General features: G+C 43.5%; 1 protein-coding gene across 1 annotated transcript; it reads right to left on the bottom strand.

Moving 5' to 3' along the window:
- Positions 1–5,716: 5,716 nt before the first annotated feature.
- Pm20d2 (peptidase M20 domain containing 2) lies at positions 5,717–19,436 on the bottom strand. Its single transcript, XM_059254081.1, has 7 exons — positions 18,870–19,436; positions 16,976–17,124; positions 15,991–16,133; positions 13,950–14,104; positions 11,469–11,604; positions 6,412–6,519; positions 5,717–6,215 (listed from the first exon to the last, which is right to left on the bottom strand). The coding sequence occupies exons 1-7, from the start codon at positions 19,320–19,322 to the stop codon at positions 6,061–6,063; spliced, it is 1,299 nt and encodes a 432-aa protein (XP_059110064.1). The 5' UTR covers positions 19,323–19,436; the 3' UTR covers positions 5,717–6,060.
- Positions 19,437–22,499: the final 3,063 nt, after the last annotated feature.

The following is a 22,499-nucleotide window of genomic DNA, read 5'->3' on the forward strand; positions in this document are numbered from 1 at the left end:
AGCAACAAGCCAAGATAAGGCCTAGCATTTATAATTAAGCTTCCGTGTGTGATTTATTTGGGAGCTGGGTGGCAGGCCCCCCAAAGAGCAAAAACAACCAACAAGAAGTCATGGAGTTGGATGGGTGGGAATGTGGGGAGGGTCTGGGGGAGGGAAAACTATGATCAAAATACATTGTATGAATTTTAAAAAAGGAATCTCTGCTTTGTATTCTAGCTATGGTGATGCATATCTGTAATCCCAGGTGAGGGCAGGTGGATCAGTTCAAGGCCTGGCTCAGCTACACAATCAGTTGAAGGCCACCTTGGGAATTTCCCTTTCCTGTGTGTGTGATGTGAGTGTGGGGACATGTGTGGAGGTCAGAGAACAACTCTGTAGAGTCGGGTCTGGGGACAGGCTTGAAGGGCAAGTGCTTTACCCAGCGAGCCATCTTCCCAACCCTGCCAATGTCCTCCTAAGCTTCTGTCACTTTTTATACTACATCGCCTACATTCTTTTTTGTTCAATTCCGATCAATGAGACAAAATAAATCATGCTTGAGCCAAACATACAGAAGAAATGGGGACAGGGTGGGGCTTGATGACACATGCCTATAATCCTAGACTTTGGGAGACTGAGGAAGGATAGTGAATTTAATTAAGGTCAGCCTGGGATACACAATTCTTCTCAGTCTTGAAAAGACAAAAATTAATTTTAAAAGTCTGAAGCTCTTATGCTGGCTAGTTTTATGTCAACTTGACACAGTAGCGTTATTTGTGAAGAGGGAACCTCAACTATGAAATGCTCCACTAGGTTGGCCTGTTACATTTTAGTGATTGATGTGGGAGATGCCACCCCTGAGCTGGTGGTCCCAGTGTAAGCAAGCAGGCTGAACACTCCGGTAAGCAGTGCTCCTACATGGCCTCTGCATCAGCTCCTGCTTCCAAGTTCCTGCCTTGGGTCCTGCCCTGACGCCCCTGGACAGTGGGCTGTAAACTGTGAGCTGAAATAAACCTTTTCCTCCCCAAGCTGCTTTTGGTCATGATGTTTATCACAACAGAAACACTAAGACTATTTTACAAGCCAGTAAGTAGTTAACACAAAGGCCAGTGGATATTTGTTTTTTCTCACAGATCCTTAAGCTTTGGTAAGAACTGAAATCTGTTCTGGACTGTCTAGTGAAGATGGAGCTTTCTGTGAAATGGAAAGTCAAGTGTGATGCTGTAATATGTACCTGACTCATACCACAGAGGTGGCAGTTCAGTTTTGGGGAGGAGTAAAACATTCATTTCAACTGTAGTTTAACTTATTGTTTTGTTTTTGTTTTTGGGGACAGGATCTCACTTTGTAGCCCTGGCTGTCCTGGAATTCACTATGTAGATCAGGCTGGTCTCAAATTCACAGAGATCCACCTGCCTCTGCCTTCCCATTGTTGGGATTAAAGGGGTGACTACTATGTCCAGCCTAAACATTCATTTTTAAACAAAAGACTGTCTTAAAATTCACATTATATATATATATATACACACACACACACACACACACATATATATATATATATATATATATAAAACATTTACATAGATGAAAAAGAAACCAAATCCACAATCCAACAAATAAGAGAACAGTACACAACTTTGTATTTGGGTGGTTATGCTTTATTTTTTATGAAATCTCTATTTTGATATATGTCATTAAAAATAACTGCTATTAGATAAAGACATTTTATATTTTCCATGAACTTTAATATGCATTTATTAAATATTACAAAACTATTAAAATCATGATAGCAGAGACTGCTTAGCTGAAAATACTAACCTCTCACACCCAAACACGCCATCCTAAGCTATGCCACTAGAACACAGAGGCCTGAAGTGTGAGTTTATCTTAGAGATGACTAACTGGCACAAAGCTATCTCATAATATTCTCATCAAAATTCACTCTGATGATCTGCGACATGTTTCAGAAGATTGCTTCATGTAAAAGGTCAGAAATCACAAAACACAAAAACCACCAGAAAGGTTTTTTTCTTAAAAAAAAAAAAGTTACAACGTTTAAAGGACTTGATATCAAATTTCTCTGTTTAAACTGACTGAAGTGACTCCTATATTTTAAAGTATTTAAAACCCTTCCTTCAAAATCCCCAGGACAGTTTTCAGGTGCCCTCCACCCCAGTGTGGGTCAGGTGAAGAAAATCCTGGGAGAATTCACCACCAACCACAAGGGATTTCTGTCTTTACTTTTTTCTCCAGTGTGTGTGTGTGTGGGGGGCTTTTGCAAATGTTCACCGTTCAAATGTTCACACTGTAACAGTTTAAAAAAAAAAAATCAATGGAACTATACCACTCAACACATTGGGAGATTGTGGGGACCCTCTGTGTTTACACATCCTCATAAAAACATGCAATGTCTATCTTAAATACTCTAGCATTTATGCTACAGACAGACATGGTTTAAAAAAAAAAAAGAGCCGGGCGGTGGTGGCGCACACCTTTAATCCCAGCATTCGGGAGGCAGAGGCAGGAGGATCTCTGTGAGTTCGAGACTAGCCTGGTCTACAAAGTGAGTTCCAGGACAGGCTCCAAAGCTACACAGAGGGACCCTGTCTCAAAAAAACAAAAAACAAAACAAAACAAAAATTCCTGTGTAGTTCATTCAATAAGGAGAATTTATTAAGACTAAAAATCAGTTCAAAAACTTTGAGGAAAGCTAAATATTAGCTACACTCATAGAACACCTAGCAACTTACTAGTTAACAGTACAGGTTGAACACACCTAACTTCAAGTCCAAAATTCTCCAATATCCAAACCTTTTTGAGTGGCATGACCCAGGTGGGTAACTGCACAACTGGCCTCTGTGAACAGGTCAGTCAAATCTCAGGCACACTAAAAACACTGAACAGACTTTCCCTCAAGCTGTGTGTACACGGCACGTGCATATGAAACCTAAAGGAATTTTATAGCTCTATTTGGGTTCCACCCCCAAGCATGCTCTCTCTCTCTCTCTCTCTACACACACACACACACACACACACACACACACACACACACACACACGCCCCCAAGTGAGAGCTGAGGAAAAGGCTTCAGCACATGGTTAAGTGATGCAAGACTGTAAACCACTGGAAGATACCACCACTTCCAAACAACAAAAACCCAATCAGGTCCACTGACAGACGACTGTCAGAAACTAAGTCAAGATTTTAAAAATCTTCTCATTTTAAAAAGCTTAACCTTTTCGGGAGATGGATCAGGTTTGTGTATTTTAGAAAAGTAACACCAGCTATCCCTTTTCTACTCTGGGTGTCACGAGAAAGCTTCCATCACAGGATGAATACTTGTGATCAGAAGCCACTAGAAAGTGTCTGAACCTGGGTGATTCCAAGGAAGCAGGTAGTCAATCCAAAAGTTAGCAACTATGCTAGATGTGAAAAGTTTAACCACCTCACTCAGACACTGACTTCAGATACAGAATGTAGTGCAAAAGCATGAATTATAGACTCTATTAAGTGATTAAAGTCTCATCAAATTCACACCCGGAGAAAACGTGATGGCATTCTTAAAAAAAAAAAAAAAACCACAACACTCCACATTTAAGTCTCATCAGCTTTCTAGAAGCAAGCATTCACCTCTTGAGAACAAAGAGCTAAAGCTGTGCACCATGGTATACCCCTCTGTCCAGCTACTCAGGCTGGGCTAGAGTTTGAGGGTAGACTAGTCAAAGCAGCAGCAAGGCCCTATGCAAGACACCAGCAACCTCCACGGGAAACAAGTAGAAAGAAAAACAGCACCGTCCCTCCCTTACCTAAACGTGACATTGTCTATACATGAGTACAATTTAATTTTACTTTAAAAAGGTAAACCAAACACAGAACACAGACATGAATAACAGCTGTGACGGTCTGCAGAGGACGGGATGTATCAGTAACAACCGCTGTTGTGGAATTTTGTCAAGGTCTTAGGAGGTGAAACCAATGTCCTGTCCTGGGCTGGGGACGCAGCTCAGTGCTAGAGATCTGCTCTTGCATGTGTGAAGCCCTGGTCTCAGCATCCAGCACTGCAAAAACCAAAACCAAACCAACCAGAGAATACCTGTTCCTTAGGATGTGAGAAACTCATAAACCTGATACTGAGGAGAAGAACTCCATCAACATCACCCACATCTCTGATGGTCTTAGTCTTTGACTGCAGCTTTCAAGGACACCCCTCTTTCTCTAAAACGATACCAAATGTGTGGACTCAGCCGTGACTATCCAGACAGAGGTGTCGTGAAGGAGCGCGATCTCACTGCTGCTCTGAGAGACAGAAGGGTGGTATGCAGAGGAAGTCTGAGGACTTACTGGATGAGGGAAGCAGCACTAGGCTTCTGTTCAGCAGGACAGAGCTGACAGCGGAACAGTGCAGGTCACCACGTCAGGGAGCCCCACCCACACACTCAAGTGTCTTCAATACAGGCCTGAAGTTTACCCAGAACATCTGACAGGACGGAAACCTGACGCTGTCCGATGGAGTGGGCTGGTCGGCTTTTCTGTGAAGGGCCAGACGGTAAATACTCCATGTTTGATGGTGGTGCGTTTTTTAACCTCTAAAAATGCAAAAGCTACTCTTTATACTGGCCGCACAAAAGCAAGCGGACACCAGGCCCAGATCGAGTCAGGGTAGAGCAGAGAGCAGTTCTCGGGTACTGACCCTCAACACGACCCATCAAACGGGAACTAGAGGCTGGAAGGAGTTCCGGAGATTACCTTCCATGTGAAAGCTGGGAAAGTGACTTGCTTCCTCCACAGAAGCCAAATGCACCTGGCCGCCTCCTTGCGCTTCCATTTCTGGAGCGCCTCCTAAACCTGAGGATTCAACTGACAGTAAAGAACACTAGTGCCCAAGAGTGTGTTTCACAGCCTTTTGCACTCTTTAATCGTGGACAAGAAGTTCACACTAGCAGCAGTGGTGCATGCGCATGCGTACAACCCCAGCACTTGGAGGCAGCAGCCGCAGCAGGAAGAAAGGGAAGATGGGAGCAGACGGAAAACTGGTCCCAAAATCAGCCACCAAAAAGAAACTCAAGCCCAAGGAAGAACCATGAGAAACTGGTCATTGATGTGACTCTCCCCCATTTCCAGGATTATTACTGACATAACCGAACGGTTTCCAACGTCCAGGTAAAATCCTGGGTTTCTCGTAATATGGACTCTTTTTTGTAGTTCTGTAAGCGCTCTGGTGACACAAAGGCACAAAGTGAGCTGAGAAGGCAACAGACGAACTCCAGAGAAAAGGCTAGAAAATTCACTAAGTCCCTGCACGAGGATACAGAGGCCGCCTTCCCAGGCTGATTTCACTACGGGCCAGCAGGGCTGGGGGCGCTTCTGTGGGGCAGCTGGCTGCCGGGTGGTGGGAACCAGTGCAGGACACTGGAGAACAGGGCACAGCCAAGCTGTATTCCTCTCCCAACTCCTGTAACATCCTGGGCTACCACACAACAGCCCACCCCACCGGAAAACCAAACCCTGTCTTCCTGTCATTTTTCCTGGTACTGACCGCTGCTCCTCTGCCGCTTCTTGGAGTAACTACATGTAAATAAAGGACATTCTCTCAAAAAATGTTACAAGTACAGCTAATTTTTTGTACTGGAGATTCTAGGTGTGTTCTACAAGCTATGCTTAAGTGTTTCTCTAGACCAAGACAGATACAGTTAGACTTAAAACAAACTCCCCTAACTTTAAACTGCTGAGAAGAGTTCATGAGTGTTAAGTTTTGAAACCTGTGGGACTTATAAAACCACACAAAAGATACATTCACAAAACATTACCTTACCATGGTACAGAATCACATAAATCCATACGAAAGATACATTCACAAAACATTACCTTACCATGGTACAGAATCACATATCATCTAGCTTAAGAAATGGCATCACATACCAATGCCTGAAATATCACAAACTCCATTAGTGTCTTCGCTATATCCTGCCCTCACCTACCAAGAGTGGAAATCAAGCATGCTCTCTTGCATTGAAAAAATGTTAGAGGTCAAAAACAAACAAGCAGACTCAACGCTTCCTGAGCAGTCCCTAAGTCCTCCTTCTATGCGGGTGTATTTAAAAGCTGTTCTTCTTGAAGCTTCGATTTAAACTCCTCTCTGACTCTTTCCAGCAACTCGGGCTTAAAGATGACGTCCAGCGCAGTCATTGCCAGAGCTTTGGCTGTGCGCAAAGTGTACAACTGAGCTTCCTGGGATCCTAAAGGTAAAGAAAGCCAATTAGAATACCTCTATGTGTGTTAAAATGCAGCACTGATTAATCCCCAGGCTACCTCTCAGTGTCTGCACTCCCTCTCCTACTCCCGATCACAGTACAGACGAGCCGAAGCCCGTCAGGGAAGGGCCGGCTAAGGAGCAGGGGGAGAGGACCCTGAGCACCCGAGTCTCACGCTCACCTGCGGCCTCCGTGTACTGTTCTGTGTGATTCAAGGCGTCAGTCCCAATGTAAAAATACGGGTGGATCCCAGGAACCACAAAACTGACATTTCCAAAATCAGTAGAGCCTTAGAACACAAAAAGGAGGAAAAGGATGTTGGGTTAAGCACTGTGAATGATGAAGGTATAGAAGCCTGTACTGGGTCAAGGCCCTCAGGCCTGTTAGGACAGGGAGAGCTGTCTGCTGGTGCTCATGCTCACTCCCACCTCCACCATGGCATTCCAGACCTGTGCTTGCCCAGCCACAAAGCCTGGCCTGCTGGTGCTCCACTGCGAACTCTGAGGACTCCTCCTGACTGTGAAAGACTGGCGGCTTGAGACTTGATTCAGCCCTTTTCTCTGCTCACACCACCTGCTCAGATTTGTCTCTATTTACTGTTTCAAATGAGCAAATCAAAATGCACTCTTGTTCTCCTCCAACCTCTCACTTACAGGTCTTCCTAGCCACCTGATAGTTCGTCCATGGATGTCTTAAAGTAGATCACACCCAACACAGCTAGGATCAAATTCATTATCATCATGGTGTACTACATACCACCTACAGACACCACCTCCCAATCGCCCAGAATCATGCTTCTTCATCACCAATACCTGCTTCTGCCTAAGGCAGTCAGGAACAGTCTCCAGCAGAATCTACTCCCTTTGCCAGTATTTCCCAATCTTAACATAATCTGCTCCACTCCCCTCTCTAGCCTGATCCCACACCAACAGTCCCAGGAATCTTTCACACCAGCTGCTCTGGACATCCACCACGCTCCACTGACCACAGGATTGCTTTTTTGTTTTTAAATTTCCCTTTCTTTCTTTCTTTCTTTCTTTCTTTCTTTCTTTCTTTCTTTCTTTCTTTCTTTCTTTCTTTCTCTCTCTCTCTCTCTCTCTTCCCCTCCCTCCCTCCCCCTTTCCTTCCTCTCCCTCTCTCTTTCTTGAGACAAGGTATCATGTGGCCTTGGATGGCCTCAAACTCAGTATGTAAGTAGCTAAGGATGACCTTGAACCTCTGATCCTCCTGCCACTCTCCCCCAAGCACCGGAATTACACCAGATGCCACTTCACTTGGTTTATACAATGCTGGGGTTAGAACCCGGGCTTCACGCATGCTAGGCAAGCACTCTACCAAGTGAGCTATATGCCCGGTCCTGCTATTACTACATCATCTACCATTCCCTGAGCAATCCTATCTCACTCCCCTGGTAAGGTCAGTTTCTCTAGTGGAGGCTCTCACAGTGTGTACAATAATAACAATATCACTTCTCAGGTTTAGCTTACTACTTACTGGGTTATTTGGCTAATGTCTCTTACTAAGACATTAGTTAAGAATAGTATTTTATTTATTTATTTTTTGTTTTGTTTTCTCGAGGCAGGGTTTCTCTGTGTAGTTTTGGTGCCCATCCTGGATCTCACTCTGTAGACCAGGCTGGCCTCGAACTCACAAAGATCCGCCGGGCTCTGCCTCCCGAGTGCTGGGATTAAAGGCATGTGCCACTGCTGCCTGGCCAAGGATAGTATTTTAAATTGCCACACATCCAGCTGGTCACATGACAGATGCTAACATTTGTTGAATAAATCATAATAAAAATAAAGCTTTATGCTAATCCAATGAATATTTACTGAATGTTTACTGACAGGTTAAACACTATGCAAGGCAGTTAGACTACAGATGCTAACATCTGTTGAATAAATCATAATAAAAGTAAAGCTTTATGCTAATTCAATAAATATTTACTGAATGTTTACTGACAGGTTAAACACTGTGCAAGGCAGTTAGACTACACAAGGGTAAATGTAAGGAAAGGAAATCAAAACACACAACCACCAGCAACATTTATTTTGTTTAAATTACTTTGTTTAAAAAAACCTAAGGATTTCATATATATTCTCACATTATTAAATTTTACATTTTGTCCCTTTTTTGGTTAAGACAGGGTCTTGATATATAGCACTGGATAACCTTGAACTTGTGATCCTCCTGCCTCAACTTCCTGAGTACTGGGATTATAGTTATGTACACTACACCCAGGTTTCTCATTTATATTTGAACAGTTCTCATTTTATGAAGGAAGAAAGCAAGTCTTACAGACACTGGTAAAGGCAGATGGAGGTTAGGATTTGGGGCGATGTAAATACACTGTTTCTATAATATACATTGAGCACTCTGTGGAGTGCAGTATATTGGTAAGTGGTCTTGTGTTGACTGAGCTCACTGAGAAGCTGGCTCCAGAAGCACAGTTACCCCCCATCTCATTTCAGAACCCAGTATGTTTGTCTCGGTGTCCTCCAAGGTTCCTGTCTGAGGATGTGCTGACCCTTTCCTAACTCTGACAGCAAAGCAGCCCAAAGGTAAGGATGCTATATCCTTGAGCACAGCTAGGAGGTCAGCCATTCCCAAGAGATGTATTGTTTATCCCATGATCTAAATAAACACTGCAGTACGAAAGAGAAACAGGAAGTTCAGCCACAGGAAGTTCAGCTGTGGAGAGAAAGCTTAATTGGGAACTCCAGTGACTGCCTCAACTTCTGGAGTCAGCTTCTGCTAGCGGTCGTGAGCACAGATTTGATGGCATTATCTCTCTATTTGTCTTTCATTTGGAAGCTATGAGAGAGTCTATATATCTCGTCTATGTAGCTCCTATCCTACATCCCCCAGTGGTGACATCTTACAAAACTACAACCCTGTACCACAACCAGAACAGTAACACTAATGGAGTCCCTGAGCTGGGGCACATAACTTGAAGAAGGCTGGCCGAGAGCATGCATGAAGCCCTGGGTCTGACCCCCAGCAATGCATAAAGCATACATGGGGGCCCATGCCTATGACCCCAACACTCAGGAGGTAGGGGCAGGAATGCTCAGTTCAAGGTCACTCTCAGCTACATAACAAGTTCAAGAGCAGCCGGGTTACATAAGACCCTGTCTCAAAATACATGCATTTGAGTGTGTATACGTGAGTGTGTGTGTACATGGAAAGATAGGTATACATATATCTCACTGATTTAACTCAGAACACCCCAACTTGACTTAAATCCATGGAAAGCCTCACAATCTGCAGAGACCAGATAATCTGTTTCACTGCATTTTTAGTTCATGTGCTGCAGAAGCCAGCATTCAATTCTTTAACCCTGCAGCTTTCCACCACAATCACTGTGCCAACCATTTCCTAGAGAGGGGCTCTGAATGCTTCTTGAACTTTGCTGCATCTATTTATCTCAAGTTTTCTCATAAAAATCTTTTCTTTCCTGTTTGCATCCACTCTTTGTTTTCAGTTAGAGCTAACTTTCTTCGTCTCTTCTTCCTCTTCCTCCTTTTCTGATGCAGAGTCTCAGTACGTAGCCTTGGCTGTCCTGGAACTCCCTCTGTAGCCTAGGCTGGCCTCGAACTCACAGAGATCTGCCTGGCTCTGCCTCCCGAGTGCTGGGGTTAAAGGTGTGCGCCACCAATGCCCGGCCCCAACAGTAATTTTCTAACTGATGGTTCATTGAGCACTATACTTACTCAGCGTCTATAGCACCGGACATTAATCTCACTGTCCTCGATTCCATGACTTCCCCATCCATCCCGATTATCTGGCTTTCTCTCACTACTATCTCCTGGCTTTGCCCATCTCCTCCTAAACGTTGGTTTCAGTGTTTTATCTCTGTCTTCTCTATGTATTTGGATAACTGTATTAACATCTGTGTCTTCTCTGTTCACCTCCCACACACCAGCAGACCCTAAGCCTCCAGCCTAGACATTTCTGGGGGCTCCAGACTCAAACCCAGGCTACTCAACAGCTCCACGTAGAAATCCTACAAGTACTTCAATTTAACATACTAATGATTTACTCTAGCCCATATGATTCCAGAAGTGCTCATGCTAGTGAATGACCATGACACCCATTTTTACCAAGTCTTCATGGCTCTACATCATCAACATCTCATTATACTCAGGAGATACAGCTCATCTTTCAAGCGTTATTAGTAGTCTGCTTAAACAAGGAAAGAACCTAAAATAACACCAAAGAAAGGCCAGTAGGATGGCTCAGTGGTAACAGCACTTGTTGACCTGACTTTTGATCCCTGGAACCCACAGAGGGAGGAAAGAGAGAACATTCTGCAAAGTTATCCCCAGGCCTCCACACACATGCTGTGGCATGCACAACCACACACATACATCATGCATTCACATACACATAATAATAAATAAAACTAAAAATAGGGGATGAAAAGATGGCTAAGTGCATAAGATGGCTTGCTGCTCTTGCAGAAGACCTGGGATTTAATTCCCAGCAGTGACATAGCAGCTCACAATTACCTGTAACTCTAGTTCCAGGGGAGCTGATGACCTCTTCTGACCTCCAAGGGTTCCTGAATGCACATAGTGCACATCCATACATTCACACACACAGCACTCTAATAAGCTAGGTGTGGTGGCACATACCTGTAATCCCAGAAATCAAGGACCTCAAGCAAGAGGCCAGCCTAGACAACATTCAGCAAGACCTGGTTTTGTGTGTCAACCTGACATAAGCTAGAGTCATCAGAGAGGAAGGAGCCACAGTTAAGGAGGATCTTATACCTCCATAAGATCCAGCTGGATGGCATTTTCTCAGTTAATCATCAATGGGAGGAGGGCCAAGCCCATTGTGGGTGGTGCCATCCCTGGGCTGGTGGTCCTGGGTTCTATTTGAAGCAAGTCAGTAAGCAGCACCCCTCCATGGCCTTTGCATCAGCTCCTGCCTCCAGAATTCTTCTCTGTTTGAGTTCCTGTCCTGACTTCCTTCAGTGATGAACAGTGATGCAGCGGAAGTGTAAGCTGTATTAACACTTGTGGTGGTTTGAAAGAAAATGGCCCCCAAAGGGAGCATCACTATGTGGCTTTGTTGGAGGAAGTGTGTCACTCTGAGGTCTCTTTTGTTCAAGCTTTCCTCAGTGTGATAGTTAGTTGACTTCTTGTTGCCTGCAAGATGTAGAACTCTCAGCTATTCCTCCAGCACCATGTCTGCCTGCATAAGGCCATGATCCCCACCAAACAGCTCAGTTACCTGAAGGCCCATTCAACATTGCATCTTCTGAGATGAACTCTATTCCCAGCTTCCTCCCATTCTCCATATACGCACTGCACAGTGTCTTATTGGGAAGAACATTGTAATAATCGTGTGCTTCACTTTTAATTTCTACCTAATAAAAAATGACAAAACAAAGCTCGAGATTAAAAACTTAAATTCACTAAGTGCAAAACAGTGATGGTTTCTACCAGGAAAAGTTTTAGGATAGGCACTATAAACCCTCACAAATCTCTTACCTTACCAAAAAAAAAAGGTGCATTATAAAGTTAAGTTCCTAACACCTCATTTGCTCTGTTACACAAGCATCACACCAGAGTGTCACTAAACTCCATGCTGGCCAGCAAGAATCAACCTCAGTCACCTAAAAAGGGTATAGAGAGTGCCCAGAAACTTCCATTTTAAAACCCGAACCTTCAAGTAATTCTGATGCAGGTAGTCCAAACCACTCTGATGCACACTGCTTTAGACTTCATCTCCAAAAGGAAAAAGCAATGTATCTATATAAATCAGCACACTGAACACAGAACCATCCCTGGTATCACAGCCTCATTTCAAAGGGACCCCCAGAGAATATAGACACTTCAGTGAGGCAGGCTCATGAAGGGCCTTGCTTATAGATGTGAGTACATGAAGACAGAGAAGCAGTTTCTATGTGACTGCATAAGCAGTCATAGACTTCACAGTTTTTGTTTTCAATAAGCAAAAGCTAATAATCAAACAGCAGAGATCAATTTTTTCTATTTTTGGCAACATCTAAGGTAGGAATAATGGCAACACAATTAAATCTTATAAATCAGCCAAAATATAAATTAGTAAAAGGCTACTTAAATACAGATTTAAATCCAACAATAAACCCTGTTTGCTGTGTGCATATATGTGCATGTGAAGGACAAAAGGGCAAGCTCGGGTGATTCATCAGGAGCCTCTCCTCTCTGGGTTTTGAGACAGGGCTTCTCTTTCCTTTTGCCTGGAGCTCACCAAGCAAGCTAGGCTGGCTGGCTAGTGAGGCACAGGAATCTGCCTACCTCTGCCTCCCTGGAGCTGGAGTTACAAGTGCACTACACCACACCTGCCTTTTAAAAGTAGGTTCTGGAGTTCAAACCCAGGTCCTTACCTTGCAAAGCAAGTGTTTTGCTGAGTGATCCATCTCTCCAGCCCCTAAGCCCTAGCTTAGGAAATACCCTGAGATATTCGCTAATGATAGTTCATGTATCTAACTTAAAAATATTTAAATTACTTATAGTTACAAGGGAACAAGTGTATAGTTTCCCTGGGTTGTGGAAGCTTTACAGTTGTACACTAAATCTCTTTGCAAATGGCCTAAGAGGACATGTCCTTATTCCTACACTTATCCATGCATTTATCTATTCATAAAAACAGTATGAGAGTTTATACATTCTCATCTTTCCAACCACATTCCCTACCTGAGATCTCTCTGTTGCTCATATATCTGGAAGTATGATTATCCTTCAAAGCTCAATTAGGTCTGCAGTCTTCCAGGAAACCTTCTCCCATCCCACTGGGAACTGAACTCAGGGTCTTGTGTCTGCCAGGCTAACCTGACACTTTCTTAACTGTTCTGTTCCTCCTAACACTGTCCATTCCACTAAGACAAAAAGCACACCTTGAGGACAAGGGCTGAGACACTACAACCACAGGAACAAACCATGCACTGCTACACCAAGGACAGAAGACAGGAAGGACAGCTGTGACCTCTTCACAGATGTGATTTCATCTGTCTCTCCCAAGAAACCTGGAGAGATTCATTATTACCCCTATTTGATAGAGAAACAGCCTCAGAGACACTGCTTCTCATGGCCAAGAGATACATTGTCTCTCTCTAAAATCAACATCTAAAATCTTGTCTCTCCAACCGGACTGCTGCATTTAACCTTTATGTAGCTGTAAACCTTATCCCAGGCTGCAGCACACATGGCTGACACCGAAATGTTTCTTTACAGTTCTAGTCGACAAAATCTCCTCTGTGCCGAGTCCATCTTAACTCCCATTCCAGCAAGCTACACACACATTTGATTCACATCTTTGCCGAAGAGACAGACAGATGTTGTCATCAAAGGCCCTTTATGGGAGCTACACAAAGCGATGTAAAAGGCAGGGATTCCAGCACAGTGGCATGCTAAGTACTCTAGCTATTGTCTAAGTAAGAGGACCAGTGTTTTCTACTGCAGACACTGAAGAAAATGTACAAGAATTAAAGATGAATTAAATATTAGATTTTCATTAAAAGATTTCAAATAGAAAATTTAGCCAACTCATTTTACAGATTCAAGACATCACCAGTGAGGGCAAGGCCCTGAGACAGATCCCCAGCACCACCACCGGCACAAACAAAAATCACCACAAGGAAAAAGAGAACTAAGGCAGGCTATACTGCAGCAACACAAACAGCCACAGCCCACATGTAACTGGTCATAATTAACTCCGAAAAGCTCTTACTGTGCAGCCAGTAGCCAAAGCTGCAGCTCTGAAGGAATCTTCTGCCTTTTTGGTCAAAACTTGAAGCTCTTTCATTGAGGGTGCACGGAAGTAATAGATTAATTCAGAGTAAGAGGGGATGATATTGGGTTTTACACCACCGTTTTTTATTATACCTATAAAAAGAACCAAATTACTGAAGTTAAATTTGATGATTTGTTTAAAGAAAGTTTTGTAGCCAGTACAAAAAGGAAAATAATTAGCTTCACTGATGAACTGATAAAGATTTTTGACATGCTGTCCAACACTTCCACAGAGAGACACTATTTCCCAGCTAATCAGGGAAAATTGTCTATATGTACTTTACTCTAAGGCATCTATTTAATATTAAGGAATTAAATTTGAGAGAGGGTAAAGTTCAACAACAGAGCACTTGCCCAGCATGTGTGAGAGTCTGGGTTTAATTCCCAGAACTGGAAAGAAAGAAAAAAACAAGGAGGTGAAGAGGGAAAGATTATAATCTAAATTATAAAGAAATACAGAATTATGTAGCTACAAAATAAACAGTAGTATTAAACTTTCTGGAGGAAATTTATCTCGGTAGGCTTTATTACAGTTGTGCAATTTGATAAACTTTGACACTTTTTTACAATGGCACGAGGCTCTGTAACTACCATCCTATTTGAAAAATCCTACAAATATTTTAAATGACATTTAGCAGTGGAGAAATAATTTTCATACCAATTAGAGACTACTACAATTGCTTCTTAGCCTTTTGGCTACAATCATGTATACAAACAAAAGCCAAACAAAGACCCCTAAAAACTACAAACTATCAAGACACACATTTGTTTGGGACCACACAAAATAAAGATTTCTTTGTTTCTACCAATAACTAAAATAGATACATAGAATCTAATTCCAGCCAGTTGTGCAACTCTGTAATCCCAGCACTTGAGGAGGAGGCAGGAAGCTCATGAACTCAAAGTAATCCTTGGCTATAGCCTGGGCTACAGGAGACCTCATCTTAAAGATAGATAGATAGATAGATAGATAGATAGATAGATAGATAGATAGATAGATAGATAGATAGATAGACAGATAAAAAACGAATTCCTCATCTACTAATTTAAAATTTTTCCACTCTAATCCCTTTTGAGGAAATTAAGGCAAGCAGCAAGATGGGTTAGGCCTGTATGCTGGATGCTGGCACAAAAGGACTGCTTGAATTTAAGGGCAGCCTGGACTACACAGTGAGAGCCTATCTCAAACCAACAGCTACCCACACCAGAGAAGAAAATTAAGACAAGAAACTCACAAAAGCACAATTATAAAATGATTTTAGCATACGGCAAAATTGAGTAAAACATAGATATTAAAGCACAATTTCCTAGATCATAAAGAAATAAACTGAGGAAGAAAGGGAGGGAGGGAAAGAAAATTATAAGTCAGTGTGGTGCTTCATGCCTGTAATCCCAGCCTGGGAAGGTGGAAATGTGTACCCCTAAGAGAAGACCGTGCTACTATATTTATACACACAGAATTTTAAGAGTGTACTATACTAGTCCCTGAGTAAATAAAACTAGTAACCGCCACTTTTTTTTGAGAAAGACTCTCATTTATTGTAGGTTGCCCTCATATTTACATGTGGCTGAGGATGATCATGAACTTGTGATTCTAAGTACTAAAACTATAGGTATGTGACACACACCAGGTTTTATGCAGTGCTGGGAACCCAGTGCCCAGGGTATCCCAGGCAATCATTCTACTAACTGAACTACATCCCCAACCCCCAATTTTCCTTGTTATTGTTTGGGTTTTGTTTCTAAACAGGGTTTCTCTGTGTAGCACTAGCTGTCCTGGAATTCACTCTGTAGTGAGTGACTACTTTGAACTCACAGAGATCCTCCTGCCTCTGCCTCCAAGTGCTGGGATTAAAGGCATGCACCACCACTGCCTGGCTTCCAACCAATTAAAAAAAAAACAAAACTAATTTTAAATAATTTTACTGCACTGACATATAATAAGTACCATTTACTATACAAATATTTGGCGTGTATACCATGAAGTCTCCAGGTTGGTTTCATCTGTTGTCTTAATGCAGAGAGATTGTTATAGGCAAGAACTGCAGCATCTAAGGCATTCACTCCCTCCCAAGGGTAAGCAGCGGCATGAGACGCCTTTCCATAGTATTTCACAGTAACACTAGGAAATGAAAAAAGAAACCACTAGAAATGACCTCCTCCATTATCACTAAAATAAGAAAATCCAATTAGCTGTGTGTGTGTGTGTGTGTGTGTGTGTGTGTGTGTGTGTGTGTGTGTAGTATGGGTGTCAACAAAGACAAAGATGTAGCTCAGCTGACAGAATGCTTGCCTAGCATGTCTGCAGCCCGGGGCTCAATCTCTGGCACCCCATAAAACCAGGTATAGTGGCGTAAACCTGTAATCCCAGAACTGGGAGGCAAGAGGATCAGAAGTTCAACGTCATCCTCAGTTATGTAGCAAATCTGAGGCTAGCCTAGGCTACATGAAACGGCTTAAAATCAACAACGACGACAAAACGCAAAGCTGGGCCGGGAACACAGCTCAGAGGGCAGGGTGCTTACCTAGGCTCAGTCCTTCCCCAGCACCACACAAATAAGACACGGAGGTACACACCCGCAAGGCCAGCACTAGGGTGTAGTGGCTGAGGCCCTGGGGAGTGGTAACAGAACTGTCCCCTGCACTTCATGGTGCTAGCACCACGCTCAGGTCATTTGACTTTTTAACTGGACAAATGCAGAGTTGCAGTGTCTGGCTTAGTTTCCCTTTCTTTTTTAAATTACGTCTGTGTGTGATGGGGGAGTGGGGTGTGCATGCAATGGGACACCTGCGGAGACCAAAGGACAACCCTGCTCTGCTTTGATGTGGGCTCTGGAGATAGAACTTGGGTCGCCACGCTTCAGTGACAAGTACTTTTACCCACTAAACCACATCACTGCCCTAGCTCTGAGTACTCTTCAGTCTGCTGTCCACCAAGACATTATGTCCGACGTGATGACTTACTCCCGCTCGGCCACATCCAGCAGATAGGCGGCATCCTCTTGAGACGGATGAGCCATGAAAACAGCATCAAGGTCTTTAAAGGCACCTGCTTTGATTAAGTCGATCTTCCCACCGCCGTCTTCTTCTGCAGGGGTTCCCAGGACAATGACCTACAAGGAAATACATACGTTAGCACAAAGAGACTCCTAACAGGAAAACATTAACTAGGTTTGAGTGCATATGCACTCAGAACATATACTTAAGAGTCCTTAAACCCTGAAGAAGTTCTGTTCTGACACTTATACAGGGAATAAAAACACACAGTGCAGAATCACAACATTTAATTTGTATTGCTATAGTAATCTGGTATAAATGCGTGCTAGAAATGCTATAGGAAAAGTTCTCCAATTTTAGAACTCGATTTTAACTAAGTTATAACAAAGACAAAAAAAAAAAGGAATTCTATGAACTTAAGTTCTTCAACATTTGCTAGGACTTATCTGTTAAAGTCTCTTCAAGCTGAGCCTGTTAGCAAACTATGTACATAGTTAGTCATAGCTTTACGGCTAAGGAGCTTGCATGTGACCTGGGACCCTCGCAACAACCCTGTGAGGTAGGTGAGTGGTCTGCACCAGTTCAGGCCGGCTTAGACTCCCAGGGTTACAGAGCACGTGTTCAGAGCTGCAGTCCTCTCGGCTAGCTGTCCTGGCTTTCAGCTTGGAACTCTTACAGAGAAACCACTGAAAAGGTCCTCCTCGCTCATTAACCCTTCATTGACCAGCGTTCAACAATCTCAGTACCATGGTTAGAAACCGCCAACTATTACACAAACTTACTAATTCGATTCCACCAGTTCAACCAGGAAGATTTAATGGTCACCAAACACCTAATCAAACAAAAGAGAACTTTACAGAATAAACATTTTACTTTGATATTTATGCTTAGCTTCTTCAAGCAATTTTTTTAAAGCAAAGACAAATTATCTGCATAAAATTAATGTATTCTTAAGGTCATGTATAAAAATACAATGAAACAAGCTGGGGTAAAAAAAAAAAAAAAGGCTTTGCTTGCAAAGGGAATCCACTCAGATTCCATTTTCTCATGAGAGAACCTTGCTGAGAACAACCATTTCAAGTTGGCATATTTCTCAAAAGTCTGGCTGTGTTTATTTTTTAATTCATAAAGCATCCAAACTCTTAAATTGAGCTGCTTTGTGGCGGGGGGGGGGGGCGCTTGAGAAAAGGTTTCTCTATATAATCCCGACTGTCCTGGAGCTCCTATGTAGACCAGGCTGATCGCCAAATCACAGGGATATGCCTGGCCACTGAGCTGTTCCCTATTCTGAATCTAACGGGCTCTTGCCAACTGCTGAGAACTTTTTTCTAAGTCTGTCCAGGGTCTCACACCCTCCCCAAACAAAACAAAAACCCAGAGGCATAAAAGAGAGGTAGCCAGAGAGAAAGGGCCACAAGAGATGAACTGTTGTAGGGGATAATGCCACTGGGGGGGGGGGGGTGACCGGGCTGAGTGACAGATGGTTCCTGGCTCACAGAATGAAGAATTACACCATCTGAAAGAGTGGAGTAACACAAGACAGACACGCATGGCATTCTGCTTCCAGAACCAAGACGCCTCTTGTAATTGTGAAATAAAGATTAACACTTAAATATGAACCCATCTACGTAGTAAATGTTTATTCGCTTCTCCGTTATTTCTACTCTTGCAGAAGTTGGGTAGTCTGGTAGTTCTAAAGATTGAAATTTAAATTTACTATGCAAATACCAATTACTCTTTTTTTTGTCTACAAACTTGACTTGCAGGGATCGCACAACCTAGTCAGCAAACTGCGGCTGCCTGGTACTCCGGGCTGGGTCCGCACGGCCGACAAACACCGCGGCGGCCCGGCGTGGCTCACCTTGACCGCCGGCGGCGCAGCGCCGCCCTCCAGCGCCGCCCGCAGGCCCAGCGCCGCCGCCACCCCGACCTCGGCTATGAGGTTGTGGCCGCAGGCGTGGCCCAGGGCGGGCAGCGCGTCGTACTCGCACAGGAAGCCCAGCTGCAGCGCGCCGGGCCCCGCGGCCGCCCCTGGCGGCGCCCACTCGGCACGGAAGGCGGTGGGGAGCCCGAAGTGCGGCTGCACGGCCCAGGAGGCGGCCGGAGGCTCGCGCTCCAAGAAGCGTGTGAGCTCCCGGTGCGCGCCGTGCTCCTCGTAGGCCAGCTCGGGCGCGCTCCAGATGGCGCGGCTCAGCGCGCCCAGGCGCTCGGCCGCCTCGTCGATGCGCTCCGCCGCGCGCTGCTTCAGCAGCTCCAGCTCCGCCGCGCTGCTGCTAGTGCCCAGCTCGGCCGGCCGCTCCACCACCGGACCCATGGCGCGGGCGGACTACGCTCTACCCTAGTCAGCCCTCGGCCCGGTTCGTCAGCGCTCGGCGGCCCTCGGAAACGCTCGGCTGTCCTTGTTCAGGCCTCGGAAGCGCTCGGTCGTCCTTGTCAGGCCTCGGCAACGCTTGGCGGCCCTCGGCGGCGCTCTGTGGCTTCCATAGCCCTGTATGATGTAACTAACCCCTCCGGGCCGGGAGTTGCCGTGCACGCAGCTCCACCTCCAGCCCCGGAGTGGAGCTGGGACGTCAGCTCCTCCTAAGAAAAGAAATTGTACTTAAGTTTTATCTGAAATTTTGATTGACGGTAAGCCCAAGTAACATGATTTGCACAGCTCGTGTGCATATCACAGAGGGTCTAAGTTACCTGATGAAGAAATTCAAGAAGTCATGCACTCGTTTTCTTCCAGAGTGATACAAAGTTCAAAAAAATTGTTGTTGATGATACGCCTAATATTGGTGATCCGAAGTTTTCTAGTATTAAAAGCTTCAGCCGGTCCTTCCCGTTCTACCATCTCTTAATTTGCCACAACTAGATCAAATAAGATACAATATATAATTTTAAAAAACCAATAATGTAGAAAAAAATGTGCCTCTGAAAATGAGTCTGAAGGAATCTGTTGAGGTGGCTCAGGAATTTAATCCTAGCACTAGGAAGGCAGAGGCAGACAAGTTTCTGAGTTCGAGGCCAGCTTGGTCTACAGAGTGAGTTCCAGGACAGCTGAGGCTACACAGCGAAACCCTGCCTTGAAAAGAAAGGAAGAGAGTGATTAGTTTTTACTAGTTTATATCCTAACAGTGCCAGAATCCATGTCACGTTCTAATGTGAAAACCATCCTTAATTAACACCCGAACTAAAACTCAGATCTAAACATAATAAATGTGATATTAAATTCCTGGATGGCCTCACTTTTCTCTTTTTTTTAAACTTTTTTTATTTTAATTTTATTTCATGTGTATGGGCGTTTTGCCTAAATGTATACATGTGCACCGTGTGTGTCTGTGTGTGTGTGTGTGTGTGTGTGTGTGTGTGTGTGTGTGTGGTGTCTGAGGAGGACATACGAAGGCATCAGATCTCCTGGAACTGTAGTTATACACGGTAGTGAGCCACCATGTGGGTGCTAGGAACTGAACCCTGGTCTTCTGGCATGAACAATACACACTTTAATCAGCTGAACTGTCTCTCCAGCTCCACCCTCATTATTCTTAATAAACTTTACTCTGATACACATCTTATAGAAATCCTCCAGCATCTGTGAAACTGGAGATCAATTTGCTCAGTGAGTTGGCTGAAAGCCAGAACAATGTTAAGATAAGCGCATTTACTCTGTACCAAATGCTCTTCTGGGTGTTTTAAACGTTAATACATAGTCCTCATCCCAACCTATGAGGTTATTAACGTGACCATTTATCTTCAATTTACAGATGAGTATCCAAGATTACACAGCCTTCTAAATACTGGGCACAGTATTATACAGAGGACAATGTTTAGTCACTGTACTTGATTGCTTGTGTAAACAGACATCTGCATTCATAAATGCATCTACTCACATCATAATGAGAAGAATCATCTTGAATAAATTTTACGGCAGCAACTCTGCCAATAGCACTGGAAATCTTTCTTGTTCTCTTTAGGCAATGTTAAACAGCTACAGACAGGCTTGTATATAAATTTAAACACAAGCTGTTATTTAGTTTGCCTGCGACAAATTAACAGTGTTGTCATCTGAAGTGGTGGAAAGACAGGTAATTCTGGGCTCTATTCCTCCTGAGTATGTGTGCACACACACATACATATGTATTCAGTTTCTACTTTTGGCATCATGGATTTCTTCATGGTCATTTGCATTCTTCAACCTCTTTAATAAATTATGATGATTTGTTGAATGTGTGTCTTCTCTCCGGTCTTCATACTCTTTTCTTGTTTCATTTTCTAGTTCCCAACATCCTATATCATATATTTCTTGTCATTGGTTTGATAAGAATGGTCTCCATAGGCTCCTTATTTGAATGTTTAGTCATCAGGGAGTGGTACTACTTGAGAGGGATTAGTTGTGGTGTGGCGATATTTTATTTGCATTTATTTAATCCGTGGCAAATTCAGTTCAGTCCTTTCCTGACATTGTAGAAGAAACCCCTTCCCAGAGCAATTAAATAACCAAAGCCTATTGTAAAAAAAACATACTGCTCAGGGAATAGAACAGCTATAGCAGTGAGAACAGAAAACTCAGGAGAAACCACAAAGTGAATTTTTTGGCAAACTTCTATAAATGAACAAAGACCAAAATTAAAAATACGAATAAATGACGTTCTCTTTGAGGGTCTTGTAGACACAGGTGCAGATATAACAATAATTTCACCAGAATCTTGGCATCCAACTTGGCCTCTTCAGGATAATGTTCAGCTGTTAGGGATTATAACATTATCACAAGTGAAACAGAGCACAAGATGGGTCAAATGTATAGGGCCAGAAGGACAGAGAAGAAAATTAAAGCCATATGTGGCTAATATAGCTATGAATTTTGGGGGCCATGATTTATTACAACAATGAATATTCAGGTTGACATTCCTTCAACCAGAGAAACAAACCATAAACTAAAACATGTTTCTGAGAAAAATATTAGAAGATATTATAAAGAACAGTCACCAGGCATCCAGATTTTACAAGAACAGGGCACAACAGCTGTTGATCTTTCAAGACACCAACAGCTCTACCTTTAAAATAATTAACAGACAAGCCTGTATGGGTTCAGCAATGGCCTTTAACAACAGAGAAACTACAGGCCTTCGTGTAGGGAAACTGAAGGGACTGGAAGAGAGGAAGCTGTGGGCTTGGGCTTTGGTTTATAAGGTGGAGGCTCATTATCTGGATCAAAAGAAATTGTTTCATCCTGTTCTGACTTCATAGCTAGCAATAGCTGGGTGGGAGAACAGGAGGCACAGAGAAAAGGTAAGAGAAGGCTTTTACATATAGGGTCTCTTTCCATTTCCCCAATCACTCACAATAGTTGTAAAGGTTCCGTATAATATTGTGATCTAGTGTGCTGTTATGCAGCCATTTAGATTGATTATCTAAAGGATAATGAGGCCAAACTTTATTGCACAAGTGAACAAGTTTAGAGCCTTTCAAATCAGGTTCTAGGTGTAAAGGCTTGAGATTTTCTAGGAGG

Source organism: Peromyscus eremicus, chromosome 2 (assembly GCF_949786415.1).
Source record: "Peromyscus eremicus chromosome 2, PerEre_H2_v1, whole genome shotgun sequence".
Classification (NCBI taxonomy): Eukaryota; Metazoa; Chordata; class Mammalia; order Rodentia; family Cricetidae; genus Peromyscus; species Peromyscus eremicus.